Source organism: Dipodomys ordii, unplaced genomic scaffold, assembly GCF_000151885.1.
Source record: "Dipodomys ordii isolate 6190 unplaced genomic scaffold, Dord_2.0 Scaffold32, whole genome shotgun sequence".
NCBI classification, from domain to species: domain Eukaryota; kingdom Metazoa; phylum Chordata; class Mammalia; order Rodentia; family Heteromyidae; genus Dipodomys; species Dipodomys ordii.
Window position 1 is genome coordinate 2,780,127 of NW_012267248.1, and position 18,945 is coordinate 2,799,071.

Genomic DNA, 18,945 nt, shown 5'->3' on the forward strand with positions numbered 1-18,945 from the left:
TCACTTCTTTATGAATTCAAGAAACCTTTAAATGCTCAAGTTCAACAAAGTAAGACTGAACGTAGTTCTCATTAAATTAATTCTAAATGAAGGCAGGAAACCCAGGGGCATATCAGATTTATCTTTGCAAGGAATGTCCCCTAACACCATCCTTACACCTATGTCCAAACAGACATACCTTCTGGCCAATCCAAAATCAATAATTTTTATTTGTTTAGCATCTCGATTCACACACAGGATATTCTCAGGCTGCCAGGAGAAAGAGACACATTAGCAATAAAAACAACCATCCTTCACTCAAATTGTCCTTGAACCACAACTAAAAATACAACGATGCTCAGGAAAAACATATCAGACCTTTCACTTGGGGGCTGGCTTGTCTGTGTGGGTATTTTCTCCTTTAATTATGTGGTGGATGAGGTTGTGGGTACCCTGCCAACCTTGCATTACCCTGCCTGTCCCTCTCCATGGTTTTGCAGTTTACCATAATGCATGAGTTCAAGCAGAGGCCTCCTTGAGGGAAGAAAGAGAAGCAGGCTGTTTCACTACTTCCCAAATGGGCTGGTGTAGGCCGGCTCAGATGTGACATCTGCTTCAACACACACTAAAATTATTAAGTATGTTTCCCCTTCTTGTAGGAATATTTTCCCCTTAGATTTATGAGTTCCAAGAGAAATGGCCTGATTCACTTAGACAACTACATTGAATATGCAGCACAATGTGTACATTCCTGACCTCCAGATTTTCCTTTTGTGTTTGTCTATGGGAAAGTCACATGCTAAAGGAAGGCTGTTCTCTCCTACTCATTCTTTATCCTCAGAAATTCCAAAGTTTTACCGTTTGCTCTCAATGCCTAAACCCTATGACTTAGTGTTCCCTTAGTCTGATAAGACTGTGCCCTGAGAGACTTATTGTGAAATGGAGAAAAGTAGGTAGTATTTGTCCTGTGGGTCTAACTGTATTAATTAGTATAGGGGGGAAAAAAACAACAACCTGAGATCTGGGGAAAAAATGAGGGACTTGATTTAAGGTCATTATTATTCGTAAAAGAGAAAGAACATTTTCAAAGAGCTGAGAACTCTCCAACTCTAGTTTCAACTTTTCTTGAAGATGGTGCTGGCAAAGTCTTTGGATACCCAGGATTCCATATCCATCTTTTGGGTAGTGATCACAGCCCTTACCTTCTGTCTGGTAGAAAACAGGTTTAAACACAATAAAAACTCATATATGCTTTATGAAATGATGCAGTGTTTCCTTTTCAATATTCAATCATTCATTTGATAAAGCCCTTTTCTAAAGTATCTCACAGATACCTGTGAGTAAAAATCATTTTAAAGACAAGTTGTTGTTTTTGTACAAGCCATGCCTTTTATACTTAAATAAGTCATTATGTAGAAAACTGCCTAATCATTTAAAAATATTATAACATCCTAAACTGCCTTTGCCACATATATACAAACATCTATTGAGGGTACATCAAAAAGTTTTTACCAGACACTGGTGGCTCATGCCTCTAATCTCAACTACTCAGGAGGCTGTGATCTGGGGAACATGGTTCAAAGCCAGCCTAGTCAGGAAAGCCCATGAGAGTTTTAATCTCCAATTAATCACCAAAAAAGCCAGAGTGAAGCTGTGGCACCAGTCTTGAACAAAAAAGATCAGCAGTGTCTAAGCCCTTAGTTCAAGCCCCAGGACTAGTTCATTTTTAAGCCAGGCACTAGTGGGTCACACCTGTAATTCTAGCTACTCAGGAGGATAAAAAGTGAGTATCGAGGATTGAAGCCAGACTGGGCAGAAAAGGCCATGAGACCCTTATCTCCACTGGAAGTGGCTGAGGCTCAAATGGTAGAGAGCCAGTTTTGAGCAAAAAGCTAAGGGAGAACACCCTGGCCCTGAATTCAAGCCCCAGCACAAAACAGTTAGGTTTTTGTGATTATGAAATGAAAAAATGTTCACTGCATAAGATTTGCAGAACGTAAAAAACATAAAGGGGACTTCTTTTAAGCCAGCTCTCATTTCCCTAAATAGTGACAAGTACTCTTAATATTTTTTGGCTCTTTTCCTTCCAAGGAGCTTTCTCAAAAGTGACTCCTTAGTGACTCATCCAGCTGTCACCTTTATTATTGTTGTTATATACAAGCCATAACTAAAACTGCCCATTGCAACTGCTCAATCAATGTTAAGAAGCCACAGATGGAGTCATTTCACTTGTAGTAGTTTAGCTCCTGGCTCCAGTTGCCAATCAAATCCCTGCAGGAATATCTGTAGAATATCCACACTCATGGAAATACGGCCCATAAAAATACGCATTATCATACTCAGTTCATGGCCAAAGACTTTGCTAATGGTTTTTAACCTCTGACTTTGTCATTTTATATTCTATTTCCCCCCACTCTTGTCCTAAGCAACAGTGAGTGGGAAAGGCAAGACACATAAATCAAAGAGTGAGAGAAGCCAAGTTGTAGGAAGAGAGGCCCATGGAAACCTATTTAAAGCGGCTAGATTTATTCAGCTGCACACTCCCTGATGACTTGCAATCGATGGTATGTTATATAGAATGCATACTTTATCTCACTGTCATGCTGTGCAAACAGGAAAAGGGGAAAATGATGGAGCCACACAAGAAGATGCACTTTCAGATACTTAGTTCCAAAATTAGACATAACCGGGGTTACTGGGATTTGGTCTTTTGCATTAAATGCAGTTCAATTCTGGACACTTCATAGAGAGTGATACAAAGGAGAGAGGAAAAAAGTAAGAGGAGAAAGGAAGTGATCCAGCTTCTGTCATGTGCTCTCTTCCATTTCTAGTGCAGCCCACTATACCCTCTCAGCACCTTGACATTTCAGCCCCACCTAATGGCTTTCCTTCATTCTGTTCTCAGTGATTTCTACTCATCTTCCAGTAAGTCAAGGGAAAGTAAAGTAAAGCTTCCTAAAGCTCTGAAGAGCGGAGTGGTAGAGGTTCTTGAACATATGGAAAATTTAGCTAAAATTCTCCCACCTAAGTACCTCGAAAATGAGAAACTTCAGGGAAACCACCACCATGTTAATTTTGTTTAACACAGGTAAGTTACAAGATCTGACTGATAGACTGTAAAGATGAGCATGCAAATAGTAGTCCATAAAGATGGTGAGAGAGTTGAGAATAGAGAATCTAGATTTTTCTGGGTATGGAATATAAGCTTATAGTCTCAGCTACACAGGATCTCACAGTGATATCTCAACTCAACACACACCCACACACCTAACTCCCACACACAATCTTTATTAACTCCTAAAAACATAACTAGTGATAGCACCAATATTTTGAGCTGATATATAATACCTGACAGAGATTCCACCCCCCTCCAAAAAAAACCCCTACCATATGAGGAAGGAAGGATTGGAAAAACTTTACATTTGGTAGGATGGAAAAAAGGTTCTACCTTTAAGTCCAAGTGGAGGATGTACATCTGATGCATATGCCTAATCCCCTCACAAATCTGTTTGATGAACAGGATGGTATCGAGTTCTGTCAAGTTGTAGTTTTCATCAATGATGCGGTCAAACAGCTCTCCACCTTCCACACTACAATGGGGAAAAGGGTGAAGTTCAGTCCTGCTTCCTGAAGTACCACATGCTCTTAGTAACTTGGTATATACATTCCTTTAGTAACATGGTATATAAGTCCTTCTAACACTAACAAAAAGCACCATGTGTGCACAGTAATTTCTCTGCCTTCTTTGCCATCTTGGTCAGATGATGCTTATGGTAGAGGAACTTGATGCAAAATGGAAACAATGAATTACAATATTGACTCAGTATTAGTTGGAACTACTAGTTTTCTTTTGGGAGGCAGTATTAGGACTTGAATTTGGGGCTTTGTACTCAATAGGCAAATGCTACATCACTTGAGCCATACTTTGTGCTAGCCAAGAATTCTGTTCCTCATATCTATGCCTCCATGTAGCTGTGATTACAGACACATACCGCTGCTTCCCAGCTTGTTCTTTGAGGTAGGATCTCTAAGATTTTGCACAGACTGACCTTGATTCACAATTTTTGCACCTCTACCTCCCATGTAGCTAGGATTACAGCCAGACATGAGCTTACCATGCCTGGTTTGTTTTCATTTCCTTTCTTCCTTTCCTTCCTTTCTTTCTTCACCCTTCTTCTTTCCTTCATTCCTTCCTTCCTCCCCCCTTCTCTGTCTTGTCTCTCCCCTTCTCTCTCTCTGTATCTACACATACACACACACAGGATTCTAAATCGAAGCTGGAACTTCTTAACTGTAGTCATCAAGGATTTGGTATGAACTTTGAATTCATGAATATATTAATCCCTACTTATTTACCAGTTCTCTCTCAAAGGTCTTATAGTCAACTGTAGCCAGTAAAGCACAATAAGCTATTTTGAGTGATCAAACATATTCATATTTATTATAGTATGTTATTCTAATTGTCTTACTATTACTTGCTAACTGATAGCCTTTACTAGACAGACAGACAGACAGAGAGAGAGATAGATAGATAGATAATAGGTAGATAGATAATAGGTAGATAGATAAATAGATAAGATAGAGAAGAACATAGTGTCTATAGCTCATATTCCCTTGAGCTTATAGAAAGACAAATCTATAATGATAATGGAAAATCACTTTGTTTTAGATTACCCAGGGTAGAATTTAGGCTTGGTTTGGCCATAGAATTTAGATACAAAGATATATCTACTTTGTCGTACTACTTATCAATGGTAGATATACTTGTATCAATGGGAGATACACAATCATTAGCAGTTTCTTTTCTGAAACTAACTGGATCATATGATTCATGCAAACAAGATCTGATGATGCATTGCACTTCTGTCCTGCTAAGGCAAGACAAAACTGCAGTCTCTTTGTTACAAGTGCTAGGAAGGAGGCATGTGAAGGGGACACCTACTACTCCATGACCAGGATGATATCATTCTTGGACTCAAAGGCATCATAGAGCTGAATGAGATTCACATGGTCCAGTTGGTTCATGATGCTGATCTCATTCTTCACTTCCTCCTGAGCAGAAGGAAGAAACCACACATTAGCAGATGGATTCTAGTTGAGAGAGAGAGAGAGAGAGAGAGAGAGAGAGAGAGAGAGAGAGAGAGAGAGAGAGAGAGACCTGCCTCCCATGGCCTTTACCTTGTCCTTTCGGCATCTGGTCTTAATGATTTTGGCAGCCAGCTTCAGGCCTGTTGCTTTCTCTTCACACTTGTGGACCTGGCCAAAACGACCCCTACCAAAGAAGACATCACAGAGTGATCAGTTCCTGATAGGCATGAGGTGTGAGTATGTGGTTCAGGCATTTCTCAATCCGAATTTGAATTTTCCATCCTGTGAGTACATCTACCCTCTCTGATAAACTTCTAGGATAGCATTGATGGAGGTGGGAATCTATGGAGTACCAATACCCTCCTGTAACTGAGAGGGTTAAGGATGTGCATTTCTGGGGACTGTTGGTTTATTATTTGCACATTAAACGTGGAGAACTGTTGTTATGAACAACACAAAATCATCCTGAGTACATGTGAATGTAATAAGCAGGACTTTGTAACCATATCAACAAAATAGTCTGTGAATCAAGGATATCAAATCATTTTAGAAACTGCATATAAATTTAAAAGTTAATAATGAATATAAATTCATGTAATTGAGTCACTGATGAGATTTTTCACAATGTAACTTAGACATCAACTTATATACACTTTCTATGACAGCTTTTGCTAGGGATATACTTTGAATATGTTCCCCAAAAGTTCATGTGATTGGTCCTTAGGATAGCAGTATTGGGTTGATATGGAACTTTTTGTTTGCCAGTTATGGGCCTTGAACTCTGGGCCTGGGTGTTATCTGTAAGCTCCTTTTGCTCAAGGCTAGCACTCTTCCACTTGAGCTACAGCACCACTTCTGGCTTTTTTTTGTGATTAATTAGAGATAAGAGTCTCATGGTCTTTCCTGCCCAGGCTAGATTTGAACTACAATCCTTAGGTCTCAGTTTCCTGAGTAGCTAGGATGGCATGGAACTTTTTTATATGTTTTTTTATTGTTAAGGTGATGATGTCTAATTTGTTACCCCTTCCCTCATTTTTCTCCCTCTTTCCCTTCCCCCTCCAGTTCCAATCCCCCCTCATCAAGTTGTACAGAGCATTTCCAACATGTTGCCTTGTGAGTATTGCTGTTGCATAGGTTCCCCCTTTGTCCTTTGTCTCACCATTTTGTTGTTCCCCTTCCTTTCCCTAGTTCAGATAAACATATATAAAATACTCAGGGTACCAAAATTGAATGTAGTGACTACAGGGGATGAACTCATAGGGGGGACACAAAAGAAAAAAGAAATCATGTAGTACATTGAGAACAACAACAAAGAAAAACCTCTTGTGTCCATGTCATGAAGTTCATTTTGCTTAGCATCATCTTATATGGTAATATGACATAGCTATTGAGCTATTCTGCTCATCAGCTAAGATTATCCTAGATGTATACTAATTATTGCAAATAAGGGAGATCATGGGACCTATATTTCTTTGGGTCTGGCTTACTTAATATGATTTTTTCCAAGTCTTTCCATTTCCTTGCAAATGATGCAGTGTTATTCTTTCTGATGGAAGCATAGAGTTCCATTGTGTGTGTGTGTGTGTGTGTGTGTGCACCATATATATATATATGGTATGGAACTTTTAAGAAGTGGGGCCTACTACAAAATAATTGGGTTGTTAGATGTGTTGTCCTCTGAAGAAATTATAGATCTTGTAGAAACCTGGTTAGCTCTTGAAAATGAGCAAACCTAGCCCCTCTCCATCTCTCCCTGACTTCCATGTGCTCCTCCAATAATGTCATTTACCATGACATGATGCATCTAGAGTACCTTTCCCTAGAGCCTCTACAATGAAGGCACTATGATACCAAATGCCCAAACTTGTGAGCTAAATATACCTCTTTCATTGATAGAATACCCAACCTGCAGTTGTTGCTTACAGTATCAGAAAACAAAGTAACATAGCTTCTTACTTAGTAATCACGAAATGCGCAGTCATGAGCAAGTTTTACATTTTGTTTATTTTGATTCCTTACTTAGTAAAGTAAGATAGAAATGTCCTTGCTCTGTGTCACAGTGGTTGTAACAAGAGAGAGAAAAGAGAACCTCCATCACAGTATAATAACCTTCAAGACAGCCACATTCCTGGAGCCTGCAGGGGTAAGGGTGATAGCCACACTTGACAGATGAAGGGGTACTGACCATCACCACATCCCTCAGCTACCCACCCAGCAAGAAGCAATGTGGACCTAGAAGGAGGATATTGGATTACTGTGGACATAGCTAAACAGTGACTTCAATTCCAATCACCACTGTAGATAAGAGTCTTTATTGGGGCATCTGAACATAGCTCCAGGTGACTCCCATGTGGCTTTTTCTTCCTCAGCCAGAAAGCTCGTGGCTTCAGAGGTTTGAATTCATGGTCATTGGCCCTGTTGTTTTGGATCTATAGTAGCACAGTGCAACTCAACAGGAGCATGTGGCAGAGGAATTACTCATTTCACAGTAGCTGTGAAGCAAAGAGTGTGAGAAACGTCTCCCATTAGGGCCACTTCTTGAAGGCTCTACCACCTCTCTACTGTACCACCAGCTGGCAACTGTGTCCCTAACACCTTGGGCTTTGGGGAGCATTTTAAATCCAAACCTTGGAGGAGATGTAAATACCATAGAGGTCACAGGGCAAGAGATAAACCCAAAAAAATGTTTTTGATGAGCCAGTGATACTTGTCATATATCAGTGTTTTTGAAAAACATAAAAGGTAAGCTGCCCCTCCTGCTCATAATCGTAGCTACTTAGGAAGCTGAGATTTGAGCATTGTGTTTCAAAGTCAGCTCGAGCAGAAAAGTCTATATGACCTTTATTTTCAATGAACAGGTAAAAATCTGGAAGTGGAGCTGTGGATCACATAGTATCAGCGTTGAATAAAAAAAAGCTGAGGGACAGTGACCGGGCCCTGACTTCAAGCCTCCAGTACTAGCACATACAAAAAAGATAAGAGGCTTCATCATGAAAACCCAGGTACTAAAGGGATAAAAAGAGACACCATATTTGGTGATGGTCCCTTCTTCATATCTTAAAGCAACAGCACAGGCTCAGTTATACTTTTCTAACTTATGTTATGAGTATATAATAGCCACCAGTGTTGAATGAAAGCCAAAGTGATTTTCCCGATAGGTCAGACCTCAATACAACAGAGCAGATCCAGTGGTGCTCACAGAGGTAGAACAGAAGTTTAAGGGGAGCCATTGGCAAACCTTGGCCAGAAAAACAACAGAAACCTTGGGAATGATGTCCAAATTTCTTCTGCAAATAACTATTCTACTTCAAAAAATATTTGCTGGCTTGCCACTGAAGTCTCTGAAGACTTAAACATGATACCAGCTCATGTTTTAGAATCTTCATTTCTCCCTCTGTCCATTCCTACCAAGTAGAAAGCAAAGCATGATCAGCCAGCTGAGAAAGACAAAGGCCAGATGATTCCATATGTCCAAAAGCAAAAGGAACATGGAATGGGAAGAGGAGAGAGAAACTTTACAAAAAAGTAACTAATTATACCCCAATAACCAATCACAGAAACCTTGTGCACCTTCTATGGCTTGTTAAGCTAATTTTGTACATGTGTAATTTTCTGCATTCCTCTTCCTCTTACAGTGTGAGATAATAAATGGAAAGTTTCATCATTACATCAATTTAGTATTAGTTACAATTTTCAAAAATGATTGAAATCAAGCTAGATGCCAGTGGCTCACACCTGTGATCCTAATTACTTAGGAAACTGCGATCTCAGGACCCAGGTTCAAAGCCAGCCTGGGCAGAAAAGTTGTGAAACACTTCCAATTAACTAGCAAAAGGCAGAAAGTAGAGCTGTGGCTTAAGTGGTAGAGTGCTAACCTTGAATAAAAAGAAGAGTACCCAAGCCCTGTGTTCAAGCCCAAGAACTTGCACTTAAAAAAAAAACTTGAAAGCTCTTAAGATGTTTATTTATAATGTTTCTAGTTCTTTGGAGATGGTCAGCTAACACTTCTGAAGTCCTCAGGCTCTGTTTCTGTGAAGGCTTTTCTGTTTTTAGTGAAAGATTATTCAAATCCAGAGTTACTCACCCTCCCAGAATGTCTGTCTTGCTGACAGTATATGAACTGTCTACTGCAGCGTATTTGGCTGTTACAATACGATGGTCAAATGGAGCAGCAGGAGCTGGGATATCATCTGGAAGATGAGAGAAGGGCCATTTGTCAGGAAATCTGACCTCCTCACAGTAGCATCAGTCATTGAGCCTCATAGAAAAAATGTGCCCATTAAATCATAAAAAACAAGTGACCCAACTTATTGCTAATAATCTAAGAACATACACTTCAGATTCTGACTTGTGACTCATAAAGGTGATATTAGAGGTTACAGAAAGAATTTCAGGGTCAGTCAATTATATCCTCATCAGGACAAATTTTGGAAAAGTCATGATAGTTCAAAATCTGCAGCCCCAGGACAGTTTAAACAGTAAGAGTTCAAGAGTTGGGGCTGTAACTTAGTTATAGAGCTCTTGTTTAGCATGAACAAGACTCTTGAGGTACTGCTGACCAAGCCAGAGATTAGTCACCAGTACTACAAAAAAGAAAAAAGAAAAGAATAAAGAAAATAAAATACTTCTAAACCTGAGATCACTTTAATTCAAACGTAAGAAATTATTTGACCCATTTCTGCCATTGAAATGTTTGATATTTTATATATAATGCTTTCCAAAAATGTCTTAGGTGTTATATAAGAGACATTTAAGGCATAGAGATGAATTTTTCCTGGCTGGCTGGAAGTTAAACACCCAATAAAAGTAGGTAAGTGTGTAGTGTACAGCTATCAAATTTCTCCCACATTCTACCTTCTATCCCATGTGTTTAAACTTAAGTCTACATTGGCATCATTCCTAACATGCATAATTACTTGATAATATCTCTCCCAGTGTTTTCTCTAAACCTTTGCATTACTATTAAAATATTCTTTCTATTCACGAGCCTGTTCATTGTTTCATCACTTAGCATATACTTTATATATACAATGATATAAGAAATTGTGCCTTCAAAACCAAATATTTATCCAACATATATTTCTTTAAGTACTTACCTTGTTCTATATACTCTTGTAAGTATTGATATGTTTAGCTTAATATCAATTTAGTTTAATTAATTTAACATTTTTATATTCAGATAACATAAATCACTAGGAATCTGATTTGATGTGACCATTCACCTCTCATACCATGCATATGCTGAAAAATAAAATCATGAGGGGATTCTCTTGATGGCATTCATTGTTTCCAATTTTGTTCTTTAAAAAAGAAATTGCTTCACTGGCCTGGAATATAAGCAAGGTTTGGGTTTGCATCCATGAGACCATTTTTAAAAGTGCTTGAGTTGGGGCTGTGAAGGTGGCTCAGTGGTAGAGTGCTTGCCTTGCATGCATGAGGCCCTGGGTTCGATTCCTCAGGACCACATAAGCAAAAAGAAAAAAGCCTGAAGGGTGCTGTGGCTCAAGTGGTAGAGTGCTAGCCTTGAGCTGAAGAGCTGAGGAACAGCACCCAGGCCCAGAGTTCAGGCCCCACAACCAACCAAAAAAAAGTGATTGAGTTAACCATATTAATGGAATCATCATAGCATTGTCTTCCTCAGGCTCTTAGACTAGGAGAAATTTGGTTGGAATGCTTGCTGGACAAGGTGAGGAAACTTTAGGAGGCCAGAACAAAAGCCATTTCCTACCCAGTGGGGCCATCAGATCTTGTTCTCTGGAGGTCTTCTTTCCAGCTAACTCCTGGGGTGGACCCTGATAGCTCCTTTGGTCTTGTCTGGTGTCCTTTGTCCTTTGAAATGTTTGTTCTTCACTTGCACACACAACATCTATTTTGCTTTTTTTGTTGTCCTCATTGACAAAGAACTCCTCCATCACTCTCCGCTTACTGCTGCCAGCAAACTCTGTTTGTTCCACATTTTGGAAAGTGGATCCAGAATTTTCCAGGATTCCTTGTGTCAAAATGTCTTTTAGGCTGATGACACACCTAGAAAATAAAATCCAGTTGTGTTTCTCAAACTTTGAAGGAGAAAATGTTCAGATGATCAAAATTCTTAGAATCAAAGCTTTCTTACAGTAGTGTTCTGGCAAAGAGGATGTGAGTTCTGTAGCAGAAACATGACTACCTCAGTTAGAGACAAACTATGACAGTGTGTTGCTCCCTATTAGATCCAAGGATGTAGAAAATCTCCTCAAGATCTCATGGTGAACCCACATTATTTAACTGACTCTTTATAGAAGTAGTAATTTGATCTTCACTTTTTTGACTTCCTTTATTTATAGAAGAGAAAAAAATCACTAAATTATAGCATAACATAAAAAGTGATAATCTGTGGGAAGATTAACAGCCATGAGAGAGCCTTCACTGGTGCAGGAATTAACCTAATTTCCATTTTTTGGACAGCTTCTGACCCCATTAAGGATATCTTTACAGGGATTACCTTGAATAATCCTAAGCATTTATGCTTAATTTATGGAAAATTAAAATTTTCTAAAGTTAGGCTTCAAATATATTATTTTAAAACTAAATAGAAATTATTTCTTAAATCTCTAAAAGAGACCACACACGTGTCTAGATATTCTTTTTGCCAAATAGATACTGTGATTTGTTTTAACTTAAAGCAATTCATTTTATTTGGTTACAAAATTTCTTAAATTTGTTTATGAACATTTTCAATAGAAAAATAAAATCAATCAACAATCTACTTCTTATAGTATTTGGAGAGAAATGACCTATTTTTTCCTGAATCATGGACTAGGTATATTTTTCTGTTAGTTTTTAATTTACAATTAAATCTAGGCATTATTTAGTTCTTGGCCTTGGGAGGGATATTTTATCTATTGTTAAAGATCAAAAATCAAACTTTTTACTTCATCTTTAAAAATATAATCGATCACTGGAAGTATTAATAACCATTACCTTTATAATGGCTACTTGCACTTATTAGAAGACTTAGAAGACAGAAAAGTGGGACTAGTGTAGCTCTTCAATGGTGGAGCACAATACTTAGCATGATTCAGGTCCTGGGTTCCATCCCCAGGACAAAAAGAATATAAAAGAAGGAAGGAGAAGGGATGGAGAGGGGACAGAGAGGGGAGAAAAGAAGAGGAGGAGGTATGGGAGGGGAAGAGAGAGGAAGGGAAAGGAAAGGAAGGGGAAAAGAATGAAATACTGGAAAATATCACAGGCAAGAAATAAAAAGTAATGACAAGAAAATATGGCAATGGGAGATCTACCTTGAGAAATTCAACTCATTGCCTTAAAAATGCTCTCCATTTATCCTTTCAATTTAACCTCAAATTTTAGTGGCACAAAAATATATAAAAACCTCACCAGCTGTGGATATGTACTGGTATAACCCTACCTTTCATGGCACTCATCACCATTGGTTTTATCAACATGCTGCCTTTTATTTGAACATTGGTCCAGCACCATTTCATTTGTAATTGTGGTTCCTTCGCCGTTCTCAGCTTCTCTTCCACTAGTTTCTTCCTTGGAAAAAGGTTCATTTTTCTCTCCTTCGAACAGTAGACATTCGTTTTTACCCACAATGCCTTGCTTATCATCTCCAGTACTACTGTTTTCTTGTCTCTTCAAACTCTCTACACATGAACTGTCTTTTCCATCTGACTCTATGGAATTTCTTGGCGCAAGATCTTCCGCATTATCTTGTTTTTCCATATTACACATGATAATACTCTGAGCTACAGAGGCATTGGTCTTCTCAGCATTTTTCTTGTTGAGTCTATCAACCTTTTCATTTTCAGAGGAGAATTTGTTCTTCTCTGTAGATCTTTCTAGAAGCCACCATAGGACACAAAATATTTAATGGGGAAGGCATGTGATCAGTATAATCTGGGTTTCATACAATGGAATCTCTACCTGGGTTTCTTTTTATCAGCAGGCATAAGACTCAAGAGCAAAGTAGGAGGAACTATGAATAATCAACTGACATGAATTTCAAGAGATTTTTGTTTATAACTGATAGGACCCAAAGCCAAGTTATCCACAAAACAACACATTTCCCTACACAAATTTAGAAATGTGTCATTTCCTTTAAATAAGAACAACAGATGCAGCAGAACTATCACAGCAGAATTCTTTTTATCCACTATATGGTCTTCTAGAGGTGCTACCTGTGAGGGATGATGTCCTTTCATCTTCAATAGGTGTCCTTTCCTTCAGGACAGGGTTTGGCCACACCTTCTCCTCAGCCTATAAATACAAAATTAAGTCATTGAAATCACCTATTGCATCCGTGTTTCTCACCTTTAGCACTGTGAAGGAGGAGGGTGGACAGTTGTTTGTTGTGAATAACATCATACGTAGTACATACATACATCTAGCAGCAGCTTTAGCCTCTACCTATCAGATGCCAGCAGTACCAGGCCTCTGAGCTGTGATGACAAAATTTTCCTGTAGATATCTGAAATATATCCTCTTTATTATTTCAAAGTACATAATGCCTTATTATGGACTATGTTGATCCTGTTCTGCAATAGATCTCAAAACTTATCATTCCTTACTATCTAACACATTGTCAATCAAATGTAAAATTAGCCAGGTACTGATAACTTATACCTGTAATCACAGATACTTGGGAGGCTGAGATATGAGGATTGCAGTTCTAAGCCAGTCCAGAGAAGGAAAGTCCATGAGACTCTGTTCTCTAATTAACAACCCAAAAGCTGGGAGTAGTAGAGTACCTTAGTATGGTAGTGTGGCTCACTGGTAGAATGATAGCTTTGAGTTAAAAAGCTAAGGGACAGCACCTACGTACTCAATTCAAGCCCTAGTACTGCCAGATATACACACATGCATACACACACACACACACACACACACACACACACACACACACACACACACACACACACACACACACACACACACACACCACACAATAAACCAAAATATCTTCAAAGATTGCTGAATGTCCCTTGGCAGCAAAATTGCTCCAGGTTGGTAACTACTATATTATATTATTCAGGCATAGAAATTAAACATAAAATAAGTAGTCACATAGTTTATAACCATCTGATTAATGAAATCCTATAGAGATTACAGTGTCTGAGACTTTCAAAGAAATCCTACAGAACTCTATTAAGGTTTGTGGAATGTAACCAATTTTTGTGAACAAACTAAAGGATATCAACAATGTACATATTATTTTTGACCTTCTGTTAAGTCGTCTTGATATGCTTCATGTAAGTTGAATGCAAATATATACACATAAACATATACATATATGTATAGGCACACACACCTACATACATACAGAGAAAGCAGGAGATTAAAGAAAGCTTTTTTTTAAGAACAGATGGTACTTCTAAGTAGATAAATTATTCCCACAATTCTAGGTTCTCTGTATTAGTTTAGTAACTCCCTTTAAAATACCACATAAAGGGGCAGGGAATGTGGCTCAGTGGTAGGGTGCTTGCTTCAATTCCTCAGTACTACATAAACAGAAAAAGCTGGAAATGGCGCTGTGGTTCAAGTGATAGAGGACTAGCCTTGAGCTAACGAGCTTGAACTCAGGGCACTGTCCCTGGGCTGCTTTTGCTCAAGGTTGCCTAAACTGGCTTCACATTGGAATCCTCATATCTCAACCTCCTGAAAAGCTAGGACTATAGGCATGAGCCACTAGTGCCAGGCTATTTTCATTTTTTATGCCCTTCTCTTTTAATCTTGTTTATCTTCTGTGATGCTATGTAATAGACCCTAATAAATATTAATAATTCAGCTTGGCTATGATCCTTCTGAGAACAGATTGAAATAGGTAGCCAAGTTAGAACCCTGCCTTCTTCTATAAAAGGAAGTGATTGTCTCTATTTCAGAGTTCTTATGAGGCACAGCTGAATTAATAATGCAAGGTTCTTTAAGGAACTCCTGGCACAGTGTCCATGCTCTGTACATTTGGGCCATTATCACTACCACTCATCATCATCATCATACCATCATGATCTTCATGACATCACCACCACCACCACCACCACCACCACCACCACCACCACCATCATCATCATCATCATCATCACATTACTATGTGATGTACTATTCTTTTGGACCATTAAAGGTACACAATCTAATAGGAAACTAATAAGGAAACATATTCAATAAAGTATTGCAAGAGATAACAGGTTTATCCATAGGCAAAAATCTATGCAAACATAGAAGAGGAGCAACCCACTTTGCTTAGCAAAAAAAAAAAAAACACACACACATAAAAAGTAAACAACCTAATCCACCCAAACTGTTACAAACTCTAAAGTTCAGAGACACAACCTGATTAAATTGAAGGTCCACAGAATCAATCTCTTGTCCTTGAAATGGAATATAACTTGCTGAAAGGGGCTTTACAAACTGGAAACTCCAAGAGCATAAACTCGGGTACTAAGGGCAATTGCAATATACTTTAAAATAATTCAAAGCACAGTTCCACAGGTTCAGAGTATTTCTACTTTGTTTCGGGGGGGGGGGGCTTACAATGCAGAGGCCTGGTCAATAATGTATAAAAAGCAAAGATCAGAGTGTAGGGCTAAAGAGTTTTTCTCCTGGGCTGGGAAAGTAGCTCAGTGATAGAATGCTGGCCTTGCATGCTTGAGGCCCTGGATTTGATCCTTAGTACCACATAAACAGAAAAAGCTGGAAGTGACACTGTGGCTCAAGTGGTAGAGTGCTAGCCTTGAGGCTGAAGAGATGAGGGTCAGCACTCAGGCCCAGAGTTCAGGCCCCACAACCAACAAAAAAAAAAAAAAAAGAATTTCCCTCATGAATACAGTGCAGAGATTGGCTGGAAAAAACAGTTTTCAGGCTCCTCAGGCAAAGTGGGTTGTTCCTCCTCTATTTTCATAGATCTTTGCCTATGGGTAAACCTGTTATCTCTTGCAATACTTTATTGAAAGTGTTTCCTTATTAGTTTCCTATTAGATTGTGTGCCTTTAATGGCCCAAAATAATAGTACATCACATAGTAATGTGATGATGATGATGATGGTGGTGGTGGTGGTGGTGGTGGTGATGTCATGAAGATCATGATGGTATGATGATGATGATGAGTGGTAGTGATAATGGCCCAAATGTACAGAGCATGGACACTGTGCCAGGAGTTCCTTAAAGAACCTTGCATTTTTAATTCAGTTGTGCCTCATAAGAACTCTGAAATAGAGACAATCACTTCCTTTTATAGAAGAAGGCAGGGTTCTAACTTGGCTACCTATTTCAATCTGTACTCAGAGATTACAGACAGAAGGATAGTAGCCAAGCTGTTATTAGGGTCTATTACATACCACTACAGAAGATAAAAAAGATTCAGAGGGAAGGGCATAAGAAATGAAAACAGACTGGTACTAGTGGCTCATGCCTATAGTCCTAGCTCTTCAGGAGGTTGAGATATGAGGATCCCAGTGTGTAAACAGTTTAGGCAGACAAACTAAGAGACTCTTATCTCCTATTAACTAGCAAAAGGCTGAAGTGGAACTATGGCTCAAGTTGTAAAGCACCAGAAGAGAAAAGCTAATGGAGAATGAACATGAGACCCTGAGTTCAAGCCCCACTAAAAAGAAAAAAGATGAGTAATGAGACAAATACTTATCCAAAGATTAGAATAAAAACGAATGGAGGGGAAGGATAAACAACTTAAATTCAGATTTGAATGTATACATTCAAATTAGTTAAATGTCAAGACGGTTTTAACAAATTGTGTCTATAACATTTAATTTTTATGATTATTTTATCTTTTCATCTGTAACATAAGAAGGTTGCATTATGATGTTTCTATACAAGCACATAGTGCATTTTGAACAAATTCACTCTCACTGCTATGTTCCTACTCCTAGGTTTCTCATTTGAAATACAACTAAGTATATCTACAGGCATAATGCTTCTGGACTTACCTTTGTGGGATAAACATAATGGTAAAAGCAAGGATGTATTTAACTATAAAAGCTGGAGTGGCTCCTTTTATTTCAGCCCATCAACATAGGTAAAATTGAGAATTTGGCTGTTCTAATTGATCACTGGAGTGCTAATTGATCACTGCTTACCCAGAAAGCCAGCTGAGTGTGGGTAGAGCATCTGTTCACATGTTGTGATCAAATTCTTCAGGCTCAGGTCTGACCCAACCAGCAGCAGAAGATACTGATCTTGAAGAGCACAGTACCCAGTTTCTGAACAAAGCTGCCCCCCCTTTGGTAAACATAAACCACATGTTTTGTCATGTAAATAATGTAAGGTCTTCATTCATTGCTGCAGGATATTATATTTTCATTTCCCTATGTAATACTGACATCTAGAGGAACTCTGAACTGAAGCCTTTCCAATAATCGGAAGTATGTCTTTCCTGTGTCTGGACAGTAAAGTTGTTTATTTTGCGTTACCAAGTTCTGTATAGAAGTCGTTAAGACAGAATACACTGATCTGTGGATGCATCTATTTGCAGTCCAGAAATGAAACATGTTTTCTGCTGACTATGGAGGATAGGATGGATGCTGTGAAACACAGATGTTCCTGAAACAATTCTGCTCATTATCCTATTAAAGGATGAAAAACACATAGGGAATGCACTCCTCTGCTGAATTCACACTGATAACTAAGAACAAAAGACCTTGTTTCATTCAAATGCCTTTATTCATTCATGCACTTGTGAATGGCTGCCTTTGTTGCTACTTATTATAACAACAATTTTCAGTTTATGAAAGTAGCTAACACAAATCGTTCAGATATTCAAATATTCAAAGCTTGGCTTTCTCCACTTGTCCTCTTTCCTACATGAGTCTCCTTAGTATCCAGGGATTATCCAGAATTCTGAAAAACACATTTTTGTTTGTTTAAGTCACCCAGCCAGTAGTAATTTGCTATAGCAGCCTGAACTATGTCATTCTTTTGTGTGGGGCGGGGGGCATGGGGCTTGAACTCTGGGCTTGGGTGCTGTCCCTCAGCTCTTCAGCTCAAGGTGTGTACTCTACCACTTGAGCCACAGAGCCATTTCCAGTTTTCTGGTGGTTAATTGAAGATAAGAGTTTCATGGCTTTTCCTGCCTGGGCTGGCTTTGAACCATGATCCTCAGATCTTAGCCTCGTGAGTATCCAGGATTATAGGCATGAGCCACTGGTGCCCAGCTACTCTTTTTAAATATATATTTTATATGTTTTAAAATACATATTAATAAAATTTGACATGTAGGCACTCTGTGAGTTTCTATATTAAATTAAAATATTATGTATAAAAAGCAGTACATATTTATTGCTTATATATGTACATGACCTATAAATAAGTATTCAAAGTATGCTTAAAACTTTTTTACTGATTGTAATGCAAAATCAAAACCAAATCTCAGAGCTTTACTCCATGCAGATACTGTACCACTTGAGCATTCTGCCTCCCAGGTAGCTAAGGAAGCAGGCATGATCTTGTTTACTGGAGCCTAAATACTAGAGAAAAATACTGACTTTATACACAGTACACTTTTAAAAATATTTCTTACATTCACAATTCAACTTTGCACCTACAGCCTGGGCACAAGTTCCTTCTTGCCCTGTATTACTATCTGCCCCAGTGCTACATTAGTTTCCTTTCTCTGAAAATGGTAAAAAGACTAAAATAGCTATTAATTCAACTGGACAATTTTGCCTTCTCCCTTTCATTTCCATAGCTTTAAAAAAAATCAGTGGCTGCCAGTGGCATTAGCTACTCAAAAGGCTGAAATTTGAGTATCAGGATTTGAATCCTGATTTAGGTCCAAAAGTCTGTAAGACTTAGCTCCAATTAACTGTCAAAAAGATGGAAGTGGGGGCTGGGAAGGTGGCTCAGTGGTAGAGCGCTTGCCTTGCATGCATGAGCC

The 18,945-nt window shown here is 38.6% G+C and overlaps 1 protein-coding gene across 1 annotated transcript in view; it reads right to left on the bottom strand.

Moving 5' to 3' along the window:
* Positions 1–18,945, bottom strand: part of Mylk4 (myosin light chain kinase family, member 4) — a 108,613-nt gene that overhangs the window by 14,002 nt on the left and 75,666 nt on the right. The window contains exons 4-9 of the mRNA XM_013016610.1: positions 13,242–13,320; positions 9,152–9,257; positions 5,158–5,251; positions 4,922–5,031; positions 3,428–3,569; positions 179–249 (exon numbers count right to left, since the gene is read on the bottom strand). Of these exons, the coding sequence (XP_012872064.1) occupies positions 179–249; positions 3,428–3,569; positions 4,922–5,031; positions 5,158–5,251; positions 9,152–9,257; positions 13,242–13,320 (602 nt within the window). The remainder of the gene's footprint in view (positions 1–178; positions 250–3,427; positions 3,570–4,921; positions 5,032–5,157; positions 5,252–9,151; positions 9,258–13,241; positions 13,321–18,945) is intronic.